This window comes from Chelonoidis abingdonii, chromosome 10 (assembly GCF_003597395.2).
Source record: "Chelonoidis abingdonii isolate Lonesome George chromosome 10, CheloAbing_2.0, whole genome shotgun sequence".
Taxonomy (NCBI): Eukaryota; Metazoa; Chordata; order Testudines; family Testudinidae; genus Chelonoidis; species Chelonoidis abingdonii.
This window is the reverse complement of record NC_133778.1, coordinates 11620358-11637249: the sequence shown is the minus strand read 5'-3', so window position 1 is coordinate 11637249 and position 16892 is coordinate 11620358. Positions and strand designations below refer to the sequence as shown.

The window sequence follows — 16892 nt, the reverse complement described above, 5'->3', positions numbered from 1 at the left end:
AATCTCATGCAGCCTTCCTCATACATGAGGGCCACATCTGAAATGTTCATTAGGCTCAATGCACTCTATAAGGCTCTTCTAGGAGCCAAGGGAATTGTATTAGAGAGGGGAGTGTTAATTACAACCAGTTAGAAGTACAGTAGAGACAAAAAGTGCATTACCTCAGTGTTAGAGCTACAAAACTCATGCAAAGGATGCAATCTGTTTCAGTATCAAATATATTTAAATTATGGACTGTTGTTATGGCTTCATGACTGCACTCTGCCATGAAGATCCAAGTTCAGTAGTGGACACTGGCTAATGGGGACCAGATTTTCAAAGGTGTTTAGGCACCCAGTGGGATTTTCAAAAGTGCCTATGTGTCTAATTCCCATTGATTTCAATGGGAGTATGGTAGTTAGATCCCTAAGTCTTTTTGAAAATCCGCTAGGCACCCATCTGCATCTTAAAGTGCCTAAATCCAATTAAAAATCTGGCCCTTCATTCTTTAAGCTAATGATAAAGTTGAATAGATGACACATATGGGGATCCATGGGGGAAAAAAGTCGTTACTTACATCCTGGTCTGATCTCGTACTCCACTTGGATATCCATATTATCATTTGAGAAAGAAAGGAGGATCAAAGAGGCTTGTATTGAATGACTGCAGGCATCCAAAAAGAGAGAGAAGAGTAGAATATTAATAAAAAGAGGGTTATTTTACATTCTGCTAATGCTTCTGAAAATTGTGTTTCTGTTAGACAGAGACAGGTTTTTGAATGTCTTGCTGTCTTTATGTTGTTTATAAAACGCAACAGAAATATTGCATTGTGAAATGACAGAAGATCTGTATCTATATATTAAGATATTTAACCCCATTAGGCCAGTAAAAAAAAAATAGAAGTCTTGCAACTGGAATAATATGAATGCCCTGATCTTTTAGCTGGACATCATACTGACTTCTAATAGTAAAAAGAACAGGAGTACTTGTGGCACCTTACAGACTAGCAAATTTATTTGAGCATAAGCTTTCGTGGGCTAAAACCCACTTCGTCGGATGCATGCAATAGAAAATACAGTAGGAACATGAAACAATGGGTGTTATATGTATGGTAACACCCATTGTTTCAACACCCATTGTTTCATGTTCCTACTGTATTTTCCACTGCATGCATCCGATGAAGTGGGTTTTAGACCACGAAAGCTTATGCTCAAATAAATTTGTTAGTCTCTAAGGTGCCACAAGTACTCCTGTTCTTTTTGTGGATACAGACTAACACAGCTGCTACTCTGAAACTTCTAATAGTGTAGGTCATTTTGAATCAAAAATTATATACAGCAATCACAATTCGAAAGAAGTCCAGTGTAAATTTCAATTTGTAACATGTATTTTGCTATCACTTGCATTATTCTAGGTTTCCCAGAACACTGAGAAAGGTAAGGTAAGATGTTTTAGCTAACATGTTTCACATCAGGGTTTGTTTCTCCCAGATTGTTGTAGGAAAGTTATTTGATATAGCAAAGAAGTAACTAACACATTTTGGAGAAGGTATTGATCAACGTCCAGTATTTATTCATTTAAATTGAAATTTCATGTGTGTAATTTTAACAGAAGAATAAAAATTGTTATTAAAAGTGATGGTTCAACTTGATCAGAAATTATTGTGGAAAATGTCCCTGCGAATGGAGTTTCATCTCAGAACCTCATTTAGATAATTTTATGATGATTAATTCATTTGTGAAGATCAGCAGGTTATACTGATCGTTACTCTTTTCTGCAGTCAACTTCCACTCATGCAGAATTTTAACATTTGACATTTTCCTGTCATCGCCTTGCCCTGCGGGCGATAGCAACAATGTTATTAATGTCACATTCTCTGAAATTCCTCAGACCACAATTATTGATCGAGTCCTTACTCTGACATGTCTTCATATTTCTTCCCATTGACTCAGCATTGTAATATCATTAATATTCTGACAAATGTGCTGTCGTTACCAATGTATATTGGGCCAGTCCAATGTTTAGATTCACAGATTATAAAGCCAGAGGGGACCACTACGATCGTCTAGTCTGACCCATATAACACAGGCCAGAGAACTTCCCTGAATTGATTCTTGTCAGAATTAGGGCATATTTTTTTAGAAAAACCTCCAATCTTGATTTAAATATTTCCAGTGATGGAGAATTTACCAGTACCCTTGTTCTAATGGTTCATTACCTTTGCTGTTAAATAGGAGCAGTTGGATTGCATTATACCTTCTTCTGCCAGACTGAGGAGCCCTTTATTATCAAATTTCTGTTCCACTATGTAGGTACTTCCAGACTGTTTAAGTCATCCCTTAGCTTTCTCTTTGTTAAGCTAAATAGATTGAGCTCCTTCAGTCTATCACTTTAAGGAATGTTTCCCAATCCTTAATCATTCTCGTGGCTCCTCAGTGGATCTTCTCCAATTTATCAATTCTTGAATTGTGGACACCAGAACTGGTCACTGTACTCCAGTGGCGACTGCCAAATACAGAGGTAACACTACAGTGGCTATAACAGCCAATTTCAAGCATCTGACCATCAGTCCCCCAGGTCTGCAGATGACAAAACTGCTGACCTTTCTGTCCAAGACAAATATTTCACTCCAAGTGTGCAGAAATGGTATCAGTCATGCCTGTCAATATACAAAGAAACTAGGATCTTCCTGAGTTGCCCAAAGCAAGAGCAGACACTCTGCCACACTTCTTCTCTGTTGAGATCTCCCATCACAAAAATACTTCCTTCTTACTTCTCAATGCACCTGAACCAAGCACCTTTATATGTATACGTGCATCACCATAACAATTTGGGAAATCAGATGAACAGATTGAATTAGTTTATACCAGTGGATATCGTGCAGGTGAAATGCCACTTAGTTGACGTACAATTCTAACTAATCACTATCAAAAAACTAACAGCTATTCATTTCCGTGATGATCCATTTCTTGCTCTATTTCAATGGCTTCTGTAGCTTACATCTCCCAATTCACCTTGTTAAAGTGCTTTGATAGGTTAGACACCTACCTGCTATTGAAAATTGATGGAAATTGGGTGCCCAACTCCCTTAGGTCCCTTTGAATATCCCAACCCTTGGTCTGTTATTTTTTTCAGCTTGAGGATAACTCCTGTCTGTGGTTATTACCAGAACAGCTGGGCCTCAGAGACAACATTAGAGATGAAGCAGTGTGTAGTTCAGGGATCGGCAACCTACAGCACGCGTGCAAAGGTGGCACGTGAGTTGATTTTTGATGGCACGCGGCATGGGCTGAGTGGCTCAGCCTGCCGCTGCTCTGGGGTTCCTGCTGCTGGCCCCTTGCCAGCCGGGGTCCTGCCGCCGGTCCCACTCAGCGCCCGCTGCTGGCCTGGGTGAAGGAACCCCAGGCTGGCAGCAGGCTGAGACCCCAGCTGACAGGAGCCAGCAGCAGAAATCCTAGAGCCAGGGTGGGCTGAGCCGCTCAGCCTGCTGCCGCTCTGGGGTTCCCGCTGCTAGCCCCTTGCCAACCGGGGTCCCCACTGCAGCCCCACTCACCTTGCTTCTGGTTGGAGTTCCAGCACAGGCCCCCTACCAGACAGGGTCCAGGCCTCTGGCCCTGCTCAGCCCTACCAGCCGTCAGCTCCACTCACCTCAGCTGCTGATCTGGGGTTCCAGCCAGTTAATAACTGATCACTCAGAAGCCTGTGTGCAGCGTAAAGTATCCAAATACGTGCCCGACATTGGAAAACTCATCAAGGAAAAGCAAGGGCAAGGATGACACTCAACTGATAAGATCTGCTTTTTAATTTAATTTTAAATAAAGCTTCTGAAACATTTTAAAAACCTTGTTTACTTTACATATAACAGTAGTTTGGTTATATATTATAGACTTATAGAGAGACCTTCTAAAAACCGTTAAAATGTATTATCAGCACGCGAAGCCTTAAATTAGAGTGTGTACATGAAAACTCGGCATACCACTGCTGAAAGGTTGATGACCCCTGGTGTAGTTCATTAATGGATCGTATTCCACCCTACCTTCTCAACAGTGCACTTTTTATCTTCTCCATGAGACTACCCTCCTTGTACTAGAAGAGTACCAGCTATTCCACCCCAAACACTTACACAAACTAAACATAAATGACTATAAATCCTCATGCATGTTTGCTCTCTTCAATTACCTGCTGTTAGGAAATTCTAAGCAGAGTTAATTATCGTTCTACGGTTTACCAGAATGCCATCTGCCATGTACTTAATCTTATATCCTAGTAAACTCAGTTGCACGGGTGAACATACGTGCACATATATAAATATATATAATTGATATTTACACAAAGCTATTTCTACTAGATGCAAATACAATTTGTTTTTCTGGATAGAAAAGATAATGAAATAATGACACATAAAAACAGTCCTCCAACACATACCACTTTGTTTTCTTTTTCTTTTTCGTTTTCTTTTTCATTTCAAGAAGTAACCAGTTTGAAAACACTAAATACCACCAAAAGGCAAAGTAAAATCTAATTTAAACAAATTCATGTTTAGCTGAAAAATAACTGTACGCTCATTGTCCAGGATCTTATAAAATCTTTTGTAAGACTCTTCAGATAAAGGATTTTCTCCTATCAGATACTTGCTTTCTCTGCTTAGAGTAACTTCCCAGTGATTTTTTTTTTTTAAACCAAAAAGCAATTTGTCAAGTTCTGAGAACTGTTCGAACTTTGGGAAGAATGCCTCTCCATCTAGGTCAAGTTTTCTGTATGGAAGAATAATCAGAGCTCAATAGTGTGCTCCATTTCAATTTGCCACACGCTGACCAGATCCCTTACTCTCCAAAAACTAAAGGCTTGTGGACATATCCTATAGTAAGCCCATTTGTTGCTAAGGACAACCCTCCTTCCAAAGGGACTGAAGTACAATCAGCTGATGTGGAATCCATGTCACCAGTTCTGATGCAGCACCATCACTCTATCTTGATGACCCATCACCGCAACAATGTGGATCATTCTATGCTTCACTAAAAGCCCCGTCCACATTCCTAAATTTCTATTGAGGAATTTGCCTACAAGTCTTTTTTTCTCTGGCTTTAATTCCTGTTACAGTTCTCTTCCTTGAATAGTTGAGTTTAGTAAATCTGGGTCCTGCCTTTATATACCCTGAGTCAACATAAAAAGCCAAATTTCCCCTTACAAGGCTTTCGGTCCTATTAAAGAACCAAATAGAAGTGGATCTGTCCATCATAAGAAGCCCCTACCACAACTCATGTGCTTAAAGTTAGGCCCTAAGTACCTTCCTGAGCCTGGACTCTGTGTATTTCTACTCTTTTCTTTCTGTTGATTGTCTCCTCCTCCCTTTATGCTGTTTTGAAGTTGGTTTATCTGAAAACAATAAAAAATACAGAATCACAATAAAACTTCTCTCTTTGCAAAGTAAGGCCCTGATCCTGCAAATGTTACACATGTGAGTAATTGCATTGCATTCAATGGGACATTTTGCATGAATAAGGTGACTCAGGAATTTAAGTACTTGTAGATAATGGTAATTTTTCCTAATGCACATTGCCAGATGTGTAGCATCTTTGACATAGGTAGTCCTGAGAGAAAAATCAGTGATTTCTTAACAGGAACTAAGTGTCCATTCAGTAATAACTCATTAAAAACCATTTGCTGTGTCAGCAAGATCTTCCTTTCTTTCTTTCTTTCTTTCCCAATTATGTTGGACTGAATTACTATAATATTTTGTAAATTATTCCATATGAATTAGCACCTGCTTGAGAACATTCTTCTTCATTCCATCTTGTGAAAAAATTAACTAAAAGCTCTGTGTGGATGAGGGGAACAGGTATGTGCTGTTACTAGCAAGAGACAATTGTTTCAAAGGATTTATTCATGTGCTGCTAGAGTTTAGGAATTATAGCAATGTCAAAGAAGTGCATTCCTAAGCAAAACATAGTTTACATTTGGAAGACAAGAAATAATTACTGTATTTGTTGAAAGCTGTTTATAGAACAAAAATATATATAAAACATCTTTCATATGGTGCAAATCAGTTGCTTGGTAAATAACATTCTGTGTGGTATGACAGTAAAGAACAGTTTTTTCTACAGCCACTACAATCACACTTTCCAACAGCTGTTAAACATTTTATCTACTCTGACTGAGCTTAGTCCTCCAACATTTTCCTGTAAAGTCATTCGTGTGTGTGGATGCCTTCCCTTCCATCAATTCCTATTCCCCCAAAGTTCTCAAAATAAGTGCTTGTGTGAGTTCACACTAAATTTAAACTTTGTGGGCTAGATCCTCAGCTGATGTAAATTGGCTTCTATCAGCTCCTCCGCTTCACTGAAGGTAGGGATCTGTACATTTAGAGTCAAGTCCTTTCCTCCTCCCATGATGCCTACCAGGCATTTGGCAATGGGTATGCAGTCTGACCACAGTTTATTACATTTACAGTTGTCCCACTTTCCCTTGAACTCCCCGATCCATTGGCTACCTGTTGTTTCTAGTCTTTTGAGTTAGTTTGCAGACTGAGTCAGAGACCATCTTTTTTTTTCCTAGCACAATGGAGGCCCAATCGGTGATTGCGTCCTATAGCCACTATTGTAATATACGATATAATAATAGTGATGTAAATTGTTGTAGCTCCATAGGCTTCAGTGAAATTTCAGCTATTTACATCAGCAAGGAATTTAGCCTCTTCCTTTTCTCCCCTGTTTTACCATATGCTTTTCACAAAATGCTATGCAAAGGGGACATATTTGGCACAAAGGGGACATATTTGGCACAATGTGTACTTTAAAAGATGAGTTGCAGGTAAGGTTTCAAAACAACTTCTCTTACAATACGTTATATTGACTAACAATCATGTGCTAAAAATAAGCTAAATTATATTTCACCTCTCTTTGAATGGGGTTGCAAAGTCCTGAGTAATGGCACCGGTTGAACCATTAAGGTAAATCCTTAAAATATAAGTAGTTTCTTGATACTTTTCATTTTGAGGCATCTTTCTAGAAAAACAACAGATGCCTCTCCACATACCTAGAAGAAATCAGTGGAGGTAATCAATAATTCCCTCCACAGGTAATAAATTCTGAGAAGCATTTCTGTCTATCTATATTGATCCCGGCGAATTGCTTTGAATTGGTTCTGATGTGTATAAAAATCATTGTTATGTTGACCAAAGCTTTGCTTTCTTTCTATGATATGTTATTTCATCTATGCTACACATAATAGTTTCAGGCTTCTTCCCTGTGCAGTTTTGATAAACAAAATAGCTAAAATTCATGCAAGACACCTGTAATTTGAAAGAAATATGAAGTGGCTGGTTTAGTTTCTTTGAAGAATGCTTTGCCTACAGTTTTAAGGGAAGCTGGTGGTGTTAAATTGGGAAAACTGTTGCTCTTGGTTTGTTTTCAATGAGAAATATAATTATTTGTATTACCTCCTTCTTTCATTAGAAGCAAGGATCCAAGTCAGGTATTTTTCATTTTCATGAATAGTCAATATAAGTATTGACTTTTTATATGAATAAAGGCTGAAGGAGATTTTAACATGATCTTTTATGCATTTCTTGTTCTGTTCCACAAATAAGCCAAAGAATTAATATTGGGTCGACAGAAATAATTGAATTAAAGACAGAAATAATGCTATTTATATTCTACTTTCTCAGCACTGATGTCTCAATCTAATAGGAAACATTAAATAGTAAGTTGTTTGATTGATTTGTGTGTGGCATTGATTAGAGTTTTTTGGCATTCATGCTACCAAAATTCTGTAGAGGCACTAGGCAGCTTGGTCCTGCTAAAACAGAAACATTCAGAGTATTCAATAATTAAATTAGATGCATAATTTCTACGTTCATTAGCCTGAAGAAAAAATCAGTGCTTCAACATAAGTATTATCTTATGATTCCAATCAACCAGGCCTTCATTTGTCTTTGGTTTGACATGGACATTTAGCCATAATAGCCTAAGCCTATAGCAGGATTTAGCAGGGAAGTAGAAAACAAATTAGGTTAGATCTGTTGGAGTGGTTTCTATGGCGGGCTCAGTTTCTGTTTGATACATTAACTGCAAAACAGCCTTTGGGATTGTGACTTGTTCCTTTAATAACAAAAAATCAAAGGCTTCGGTCAACATGATTTATCAAGTGTCAAAGCCAAATATCAGTAAAACAGTATGCTTTTTAGGCTATTCCATTGCACAAATAGCATTGTTTATGGATACTTGAATACATAGCATCGTAAAGCATTGCCTAATGTTGCCTTGTTCCGAATGTTGCCTAATGTTGAATGTTCCGAATTCATTTTACGAAGACAGCTGGTAATCATTGCTGTGATTTCTGTTAGGATCTCCTGGAATATGAATTGTCAATTTTTTTGTCCTTGACAAGTACAGGTCTTGTTCCCTCTACCCTAGGTAATTTGGCTTTATCAGCCCAGCAAATTAATCTTGTCTAGTTTTGTGTTCTGAAGAAATCTGTCATGCAGTAACAAATTAAATTAAACTGCTTCAACATATCAGCACTATTTTAGATGTAGCCAACAATTCATATCATGACATGGATTTCATACTATATTTACATGATGTGGTTTCATTATTTTATTATTATTTACTTAGCACCATAGGTGTTTATGGCTCTTCATAGTCAAGGAAATAAAATACAGATCCCTGCTTCCGTAGAACTTAAAATCAGATGTAGTTAAACATATTATGGCCACGACATTGGACTCATATTGGCTTTATCCCAGGGCATAAACTTCACTGGAGTTACTCTTCATTTGCCTCAGTGCAAGAAAGATCAGAATTTGGTCCCTTAGTATCATATGTCTACAAAATATCTCTAGCTCCAGAATCTTACACATATTCCTAAAGTTATACGGCCAGATCCTCAGCTAGTATAAATCAGCATAACTCCATCAATGGCTATAGACCTACACTGATTTACACCATATGAGGTCTGGCCCATAAAATAAAGTTATAACATCTTTTGATATTGCACCTCTATTCTCAAGAGAGAACACCTGGGGTATGTTTTGTATGTGCAGTCTTTCTAAAAGGGCAATGTTGGTAAGAGGGCAAGGGAGAATTGCAATGATCTTCAGGATTTTATCATTGTTCAGGTATATATCTGGCCAAAACTTCAGGATTATGCTTGTAATTAATCAGTGTCTGAAATAAAGATCTTGGCTAATCTGTAAATGGCAGCATGACAAGCTACCATGCAGGAGCTTAGAACTGGAGTCCAAGAACAGCTCTTTGCTTGTAGGACACTGGAATTTGGGAACAGTGTGGAGATCGCTAATTCAGCTGCGGCGGCCATATGCTCCGCTCCTTTACTCTGCATTTGGAGGGAAAGGATCAGAAGGCCCTAATCAGTCAGAAAAAGCCCAGGAAGAACAGAGAGGAAATGTGACCATACAGTCATAGCCTCTCACACATTATATATCGGCCTCTAGCCCTTGTGTGGCCTTTATAAGGGAATTCAGTTCTATGCTGCTGGCCAGTAGAGAGGGAAGGCACAGACACAACAGATACCAAACACATATGCAATAGGGAATTGTAGCAGGGCGGATCCCTGCTCCGGCCCTGAAGGGGTGAGAAACAGCCCAGGGAAGGGGTCGGGGCTGGAGAAAGCAGCCTTGTAGGCTGGGCTGATTGGGGAAGTGGCTGCAGCTGGGGCCACGCCCCAAACTGAGCCACAGGCCCTTATAAAAGGGCAGAGAAGCCAGGAGCTAAGGAGTCTCTCTCTCTTTGTGTTTAGAGAGAGAAGGGCCTGGGTGCTGAGACAAGGTACCTAGTGTGGAGCAGGGCTGGGGAAAGGCAGAGGAGCTGGGGAGCTCCTGCCTGGAAAGCCCCAGGCTGCGGTCTAGGAGTAGGCTAAGAGGTACTGGGGTTGCAGGGTGCAACCCAGGGGTAGGCCAAGGCAGCAGGCCCAAACCCCTTTGCTGATAATGAGAGGCTAATACTGCAGTCTGCCCCAGGGCATGGGGCTAGCTAATGACTGGGCAATTGCCAAGACCCTGAGGCAAAGTGGGGATAGAGTGGGGGGGTTCCCAGGGAGGGGAAACCCTAAGGAGAAAGGGGATACTGCCAGGGCGCAGCACCCCATGTAAAAGGCGTACTGGGGTCCAGGGAGGGACATGGGACCAGAAGCCAGAAGGTGGATCACCGGCCTGCAGAGGGCGCTCCAGCTGCATATTTGAGCTAAGTCCCTGAAGCAACCAGCAGGAGGTGCCGCAGGGGTGAGTCACGCCCAGTTACAGGAATGTTATGAATATATCCCACCATTATGACCTCTGATGGCTTCTGGCATTTTTTCCACTGTAAAGCAAGAAGCAAGTGTAACTAACATGGTCATAAAAACAGGCCCATCTCCTGTGGCCTTCTGTCTGCATAATGATTCACATTGGTGCTAACACCTGTCAGCTGAACCAGAAAAATTACCCATATTCCAGTCCATGGTCGGCTCCAGGTTTTCTGCCACCACATGCAGCAAAAAAAAAAAAAAAAAAAAGAGCAGTGCGATTGTGCCACTCCACTCTTCGGCGGCAGGTCCTTTGCTCCGAGAGGGACTGAGGGACCCACCACCGAATTGCCACCAAACACCCGGATGTGCTGCCCCGATAGCGACCAGAATGCCTCCCCTTGGTATTGGCCGCCCCAAGCACCTGCTTCTTTAGCTGGTGTCTGGAGCTGGCCCTGTTCCAGTCACAGGCAGGAACACTGTAACTGCATTAGCAGTAACAGTGGAGTGAGTGCATGGACTCACTCAGAGTTCAGGCATTTTTGCCACCATGTCATGAAAACATGCCTAGTGGTAATACCCATAAAGGACCCCATAGGTCTCAAAGTATCTTGCCGTGCCCCTTTTGGAGCCATATTATTCCTAGCACATCCCCGTTGCCAGTACTCTACTGCCGTTGACTGTCTTGCTGCCAATCCCATATCCTCCATCTGTTCAGGAGTATTACTGCTGATGAAGGCAAAAATAAGTGTGCGTAGTCCTGCAACGTGCTCAGTTGCTTTCTGTTCCTCTTTGCCAGCCCTGCTTCCTGACATTGGGATCTCAAAATCAAGCTGGGTCCTTTCCTTCTTACGCATCATCGCCTGTAATAAGGATCCAGAGGAACAAAGGATGACACCCCTGTGACCCATTATTGGCAATGGGGTTGCACAGGTGTAACAACCTGAAATTTATTAACAATTCCTGTTGATGATGCATAAGCAGGAATAGAATCCAGCTCATTCTCTTAACTGTGTTGGCTCAGCAGGGCTAGCAGTAGTAAAACAGTACAGTCTTATTTTTGTCATTAATGTCAGCAGAAATGGTTCTGAGTATGCAGAGGTATCAGATCTGCTGAGTAGGAAGATGCCATATTTACATAGCCACTTCCAGAGTACTTTGTGATACAAATTACCTTGTAGCTTACGCTGCTCTGAGAGAGTAACAGGCCACCTCAGGTGAGTCGGCATGTCTGCATTAGAAACATTAGTACCTGTATTCCAACAATGGCCAATAGCAATTTAGCTGCATCAGTGCCAAGCTTATACTGTAGATAGGGCCCCATGAAGACCTGCTTAGTCATTCCTCCTGCCTCACAGACTGAAGAGGCAAGGGTTCAGGACTGGTCATGGGTCAACCAGAGGCAGTGGTGCACCTTTGCTAGCTGTGTGCCCAGTGCTGTGGGTAAGCCTGTAGCAGTGTGGCTCCAACAAAGGCCTTGCAAATGGTTTGAACTCTCTGGGGTCTTCCCTGGCATTACATGTTGATCTCAATCTTGATGCTTTGCAGCTTCTACACCGTGGGACAGATACTCAGCTGATATGAATTAGTATAGTTCTATAGACTTCAATACAGCAGTGGAGATTTACAGTAGTTAAGCATTTGGCCCATAGACTCTGTAGAACTGCACTATATGCCATATTTTTCTCCTCCCATGAGTGCTACATCAAAGTGCCTTTGTTAACGTACAGATAAGCGTGCATTGTAAAAACACCAGTTGTAAGTAGATTTTTACATGATAATCATGTAATTGTTTTTGTGTGGTTTTCTGATTGGAGAACATTTTGATCAGCAATAAAATGCAATTTGTTTTCTCTTCAAAACAAGAAAAAACTCATTTTGGCAGGAAGGAGGGAGTAAATTTACTTTATAATCAGCAAATCATCATGAGCAAGTAGATCAGTGTTGACATAAAGGGTAACAAAAACGAGACGTTCCCATTATGTGCCTTCTCTTCCCCATTTGCTGTTTCACTCACTCACACATTCACTCACACACCCTTCTGCTACAGAGCAAATAAGTTGCTTTATATGTAGTTCACAATAGCTGTGCACCATAAATTGGCTACCACTGAATGTGTGTGAAAAGACCATTCTCCACCAGCATTTACCTCCCCTGCAAACATCTTTCCCAGAGAGTACTAGCTGTCAGACACATACTACTTTGATCACTACTACACCAGCTAGCTGGCTGTTACTATATTTTACTATCATTTTCAGATATTCACATGCCCCAATCAAATAACATAACTATCTGTTTCTTTCAGGCATATGATTTAGCTGGCAAAGGTTACAAAGATGCACTGTTAGGGCCTGTCCTTTTCCCCATGTACAGTAGTCAGTGAGAATTTTAACTAAACAAATAAGTTTATTGTTTCAGATATCAATTTGGATTGATTTTACTTTCCTAACGTTAACTGGGACTGTCCAAATCCTCTCTCTTTTGAATATATGCATTTGTTACAGTTTTAAAAAGATGAAATGTGACATTAACTCCCTACCCAGCTGTTTCAGTGTTAAGACTCTGAGCTAAAAGTCTTTTTTTTTTTTTTTTTTTTTTTTTTTTTTGCCTCTTAGGGAAAACCTCCCAGCAATTGTCCATAGAGTCTGGTTGCAAGTGAAATCCATACGTAATGCTTTCGTCAGCAAAGACTTGCTAAAAGAGCGTTTATAATAAATATTCACATCTGGTGTTTTGGACACCCTAATCCATCCTACAGATCTTTGCTGTGTCAGGCTTTGTTTTAGATGAAGAAGTGCGGTAGTTATAAAGGTTTGCAAATAAAGCAGATTTATCATGGTTAGCTCTACTTCCATACTTCCACCTCTTGTACAAATAGCTATGACCACTCCAGGCATAACCTGTGATTTAATAGCAGCAAAGAGTCCTGTGGCACCTTATAGACTAACAGATCCAGACTAACACGGCTACCCCTCTGATACTGTGATTTAATGTTCTCAGTGCATTTTTGAGATTATTTTGCCAAAATGTTTCACTTGATAAATGGAGAAAATGACATTTGTTTACCTCACGCACTGTCAAATGAAGCCATCCTATTGTAGTGAGCATAACAAGAGACATCATTGTCGTGAATTATTCTGAAAGGATGGACAATATATTTCCAGGATAAAATTTACATCAGATTCTGATACACAAGACCTTGTGGCTTCAGCATCATTAACATTACATTTTCTTTTGGGCCAGATTCTTCCCATGCACTTGTTTGGTTGTAAGTCCTGATCAGCTATTCATGGAGTAGCTGTGGCAACACTTGGCCCTGTTTTCCCTACTCTTCCTCAAAAACTTTTGCTTCAATACCACATTGACTTTGTCAATGTCAGCATTAATTTAGCTTCTGTGGGTGATATGTCTTTGCTTTCAGGGGAAAAAGAAGTACCGATACATAAAAAAGGGCCATAATCATTCTGAGGGTATATTGAACCTGTCTCTAATAGCTAAAGGTGTTTGACCAAAATCATGACTTGAAATACAATGATGGCTTTGTTGAGCAGACCATATCTGCTTTGAAATGAATGTAATGATTTTGGGGGGGGGGGTGTATTGTTATTGGTGTGTGTGTACGGACATATGTGAAGATCCTGATTATTGCAGTTAATTTTGAAGCAGAGAGATTCTCTCGTCTAATGGCTGAGAAAATAAGGGGTGATTCAATGTATCACTTACCAGCTGTTAGCCATGCTTTTTATTTAAACTGCAAAATAATAAACTTATAAATACATACTGGGCTTGTTTCGACTGATAAGAGGCTGCTTGTTTTATAAATAAGGGCAAGGAAGCTTTGGACTTTCTAAAACCTACCCCCCCACTCCCTTTAACTGCTGTATCCACTTCTATATTAACTGTTTAATTAGGCTGAGAGTTTTCACTGGAACCTAAGGGAGTTATGTGCTCAACTCCTGCTAAAGTTCAATGGAATTTAGACACCTAAACTCACCTAGGCACCTTAATTTATTGTGCTGGGAATACCAACATTAATGTCAGAGGGATGGAGTCTGGTTCTTTTAGGTGATATGGCATCTTAATCCAGAAGTGCTGACTGATTTGAGTTAAATTACCTGTGGGCTAAAGTGCTTCTCAGCGAGAATATCAGAATCTGGCCCTAAATCATTGAACCAAAATAAAAAGAGAATAGATGCCTTCCCAATGGGGGGAGGGGATAACTCAGTGGTTTGTGCATTGGCCTGCTAAACCTAGGGTTGTGAGCTCAATCCTTGAGGGGCCACTTAGAAATCTGGGGCAACATCAGTACTTGGGTTCTGCTAGTGAAGGCAGCAGGCTGGACTCAATGAACTTTTAAGGTCCCTTCCAGTTCTAGGAGAGAAGATATCTCTGTTAATTTAATTTAATGAGCAGCAAGTCCAGGTCCTCAGCTTCACTTAATCACTCTGAAATCTCCTCTGTTGTTATTGAAGGATGTTGCTTTCCGCTAAATCTGGGTGCATTTCAAGCAAGAGTCCACAGCCTCAGCCTTCACAACTGCAGACTTTGCTCCCTCATAGGGTGACCAGACAGCAACTGTGAAAAATCGGGACTGGGATGGGATGGGGTATGGGCGGGGGGGATAATAGGAACCTATATAAGAAAAAGACCCAAAAATCAGGACTGTCCCTATAAAATCAGGACATCTGATCACCCTACTCCCTCAGGTCACCTTCTAGAACTTTGATGACTTTGCTCTGAATTCCAGGTCATGTTGTGGCCCTGGCAAGCAACGATGGCACGGTGAAGACTCTGGAACTCAACTCGGGGCAGCTTTCCAGCCTGGTGGGCCATGAGGACGAGGTGCAGAGCGTTGTCTTTGACCACAAGGCAGAGCACCTGCTTTCAGGGGGCTCGGATGGAACCCTTCGACTCTGGAGCTGAGTGAGCCCCACTGGGTGTCAGGGTCATGGCAGGCTCAGCGCCTGGGGGGACTGATTGGCCACCAGGCCAGCAGCCATCCACCAGTTAAATGCCTTCACCCTTATTGCTTGCAGTGAGCTGTCATTGCCTGAAATGACTTTGTTCCAAATAAAATCCCGACTTTCCCTGTGTGCGGAAGTGTCTTTCTGAACACACAACCTCTCCTTTGGGTGCTGCTGGAGAAGTGGCTTTACAATGACGCCTAATGCCAGCCCAGACGAATTGCAAGGAGGCCGGGTTTGAATGCAACACAGTAAGGGCCACAAGAGCTCAGCAACCCCCACCCCACACACCTTCCTCCCCCGCCCCATTCTAGCCTGCGATCCTCTCCGAAGTTTGAATAATGCAGCAACGTGGGGCTGTTTCTCTCTTTTTCCCGCAGCGACCGGGTTGAATGCCGGCGGGGTCAGGAGGGGAGTTGGCGAGAGGCGCCTGGCCGCTCATCTCCGCCTCCTCCTCCTCCTCCTCCTCCAGCAGCTGCGGGGAGCTGACATCTCAGCGCTGCTGTGTGATCGGGGAGCGCCCTCCGGCTCCGGATCGAGCAGCTCGGGCCCGGGGAAGGGGGCCGGTGCGATCTCCTAACGTGTGGGTGTAGTCACGGCTCCGCCGCTGCGCCTGGCCCCAGCGGAAATGGCCTGTCCCGGGCAGGGCTCTTAGCGCGCTCGGCGCAGGATGCGGAGCGCTGGCCGCGGTGCTGCAGGGACCCCGGCGGCTGGCACCATGCGCCCGGCCGCGCGGCTGCGGGGTTGAAGCCCCAGGAAAGTTGCTCCGGGTGGCAGCAGCGTCAGGAGGGGGATGGTGCCGGCTGCCTTCCAGCCGGGGCTGGCTCTGAGCTTCCCCAGCCGGCGGCGGCTGCTGCGCCGGGGCTGCTCCGCCTAAGCCAGCCCCGCTGCGGAGTGCGCGGGGAGGGGAACGGAGCAGCCGGGGAGCCGCGGAGATCCAGAGCGATGCTGGAGACTGTCTGGCTGCGAGGCAGCCTCGCCTCCGGAGCTGCTGCAAGCTTGGGCTGCTGAACACCGGGCGAACGCGTCCGTCCCCTGTCGTGGGGGCCGCCGCCGCTGCGAGATGGGAAGCGATTGCGCGGGGCTCGGCGCTGGAAATGTAACGCAGAGGAGCTGCTTCCATTAACAGATCGCTGACCTTTTAGCCCAGGTTGGCCTGTGCCCCCCCCCCCCGGCAGCGGTACACCCCGAGCCTTCTGGGTGAGTATCCGTGATTCCCTGGGGGAGAGCTGCCTTTGCTCACCGACTTAGCGGGTCACGAGAAAGGAGGAAAAAGTTGAACTGTTAAACTAATTTGTAGCGGAGCCGGGTTTGTTTACTCGGCGAATCCCTTCCCCAGAGTGGAGCTGCAGTCGAGTCCGTTTCCCTCCCATTCCTTAGGCTGGGGCTTGGAAATTGCTGTGGAGCATGTTAGATGAGCACAGGCTGTACCAAAGTAGCGTTGATTTATATGTAACCTTTCCCTTTGTAGTGTCTGGCCATCAAGCGTGGATGGGTTTAGTGGGTTGGTTGGATCATTTCACATTACCTCAAATATCAATTACTTTCCTGATGGCTGTTTTTTTTCCCCCTTAAATCTTCACTTACCTGAGCTTTGAAAATTGATACCTACTTGTGGCTTCTAGGAGGGCAAAACTCTTTACTCCCCAGTTCTATGATGCAGACTTATCTGTGTGCATCACACTGTAGAAAAAAACCCAGCATGTT

General features: G+C 42.7%; 2 protein-coding genes across 3 annotated transcripts in view; both read left to right on the top strand.

Moving 5' to 3' along the window:
* The window catches only part of SPAG16 (sperm associated antigen 16), an 868104-nt gene extending 852957 nt beyond the window's left edge, over positions 1-15147 (top strand). The window contains exon 16 of the mRNA XM_032800034.2: positions 14969-15147. Coding sequence (XP_032655925.1) covers positions 14969-15144 — 176 coding nt within the window. The 3' untranslated portion in view covers positions 15145-15147. The remainder of the gene's footprint in view (positions 1-14968) is intronic.
* Positions 15148-15871: 724 nt separating this feature from the next.
* The window catches only part of VWC2L (von Willebrand factor C domain containing 2 like), a 139264-nt gene continuing 138243 nt past the window's right edge, over positions 15872-16892 (top strand). For both annotated transcript variants that reach the window (XM_075069948.1, XM_075069947.1), the window contains exon 1: positions 15872-16385. The gene's annotated coding sequence lies outside the window, so the exon portion shown is untranslated. The remainder of the gene's footprint in view (positions 16386-16892) is intronic.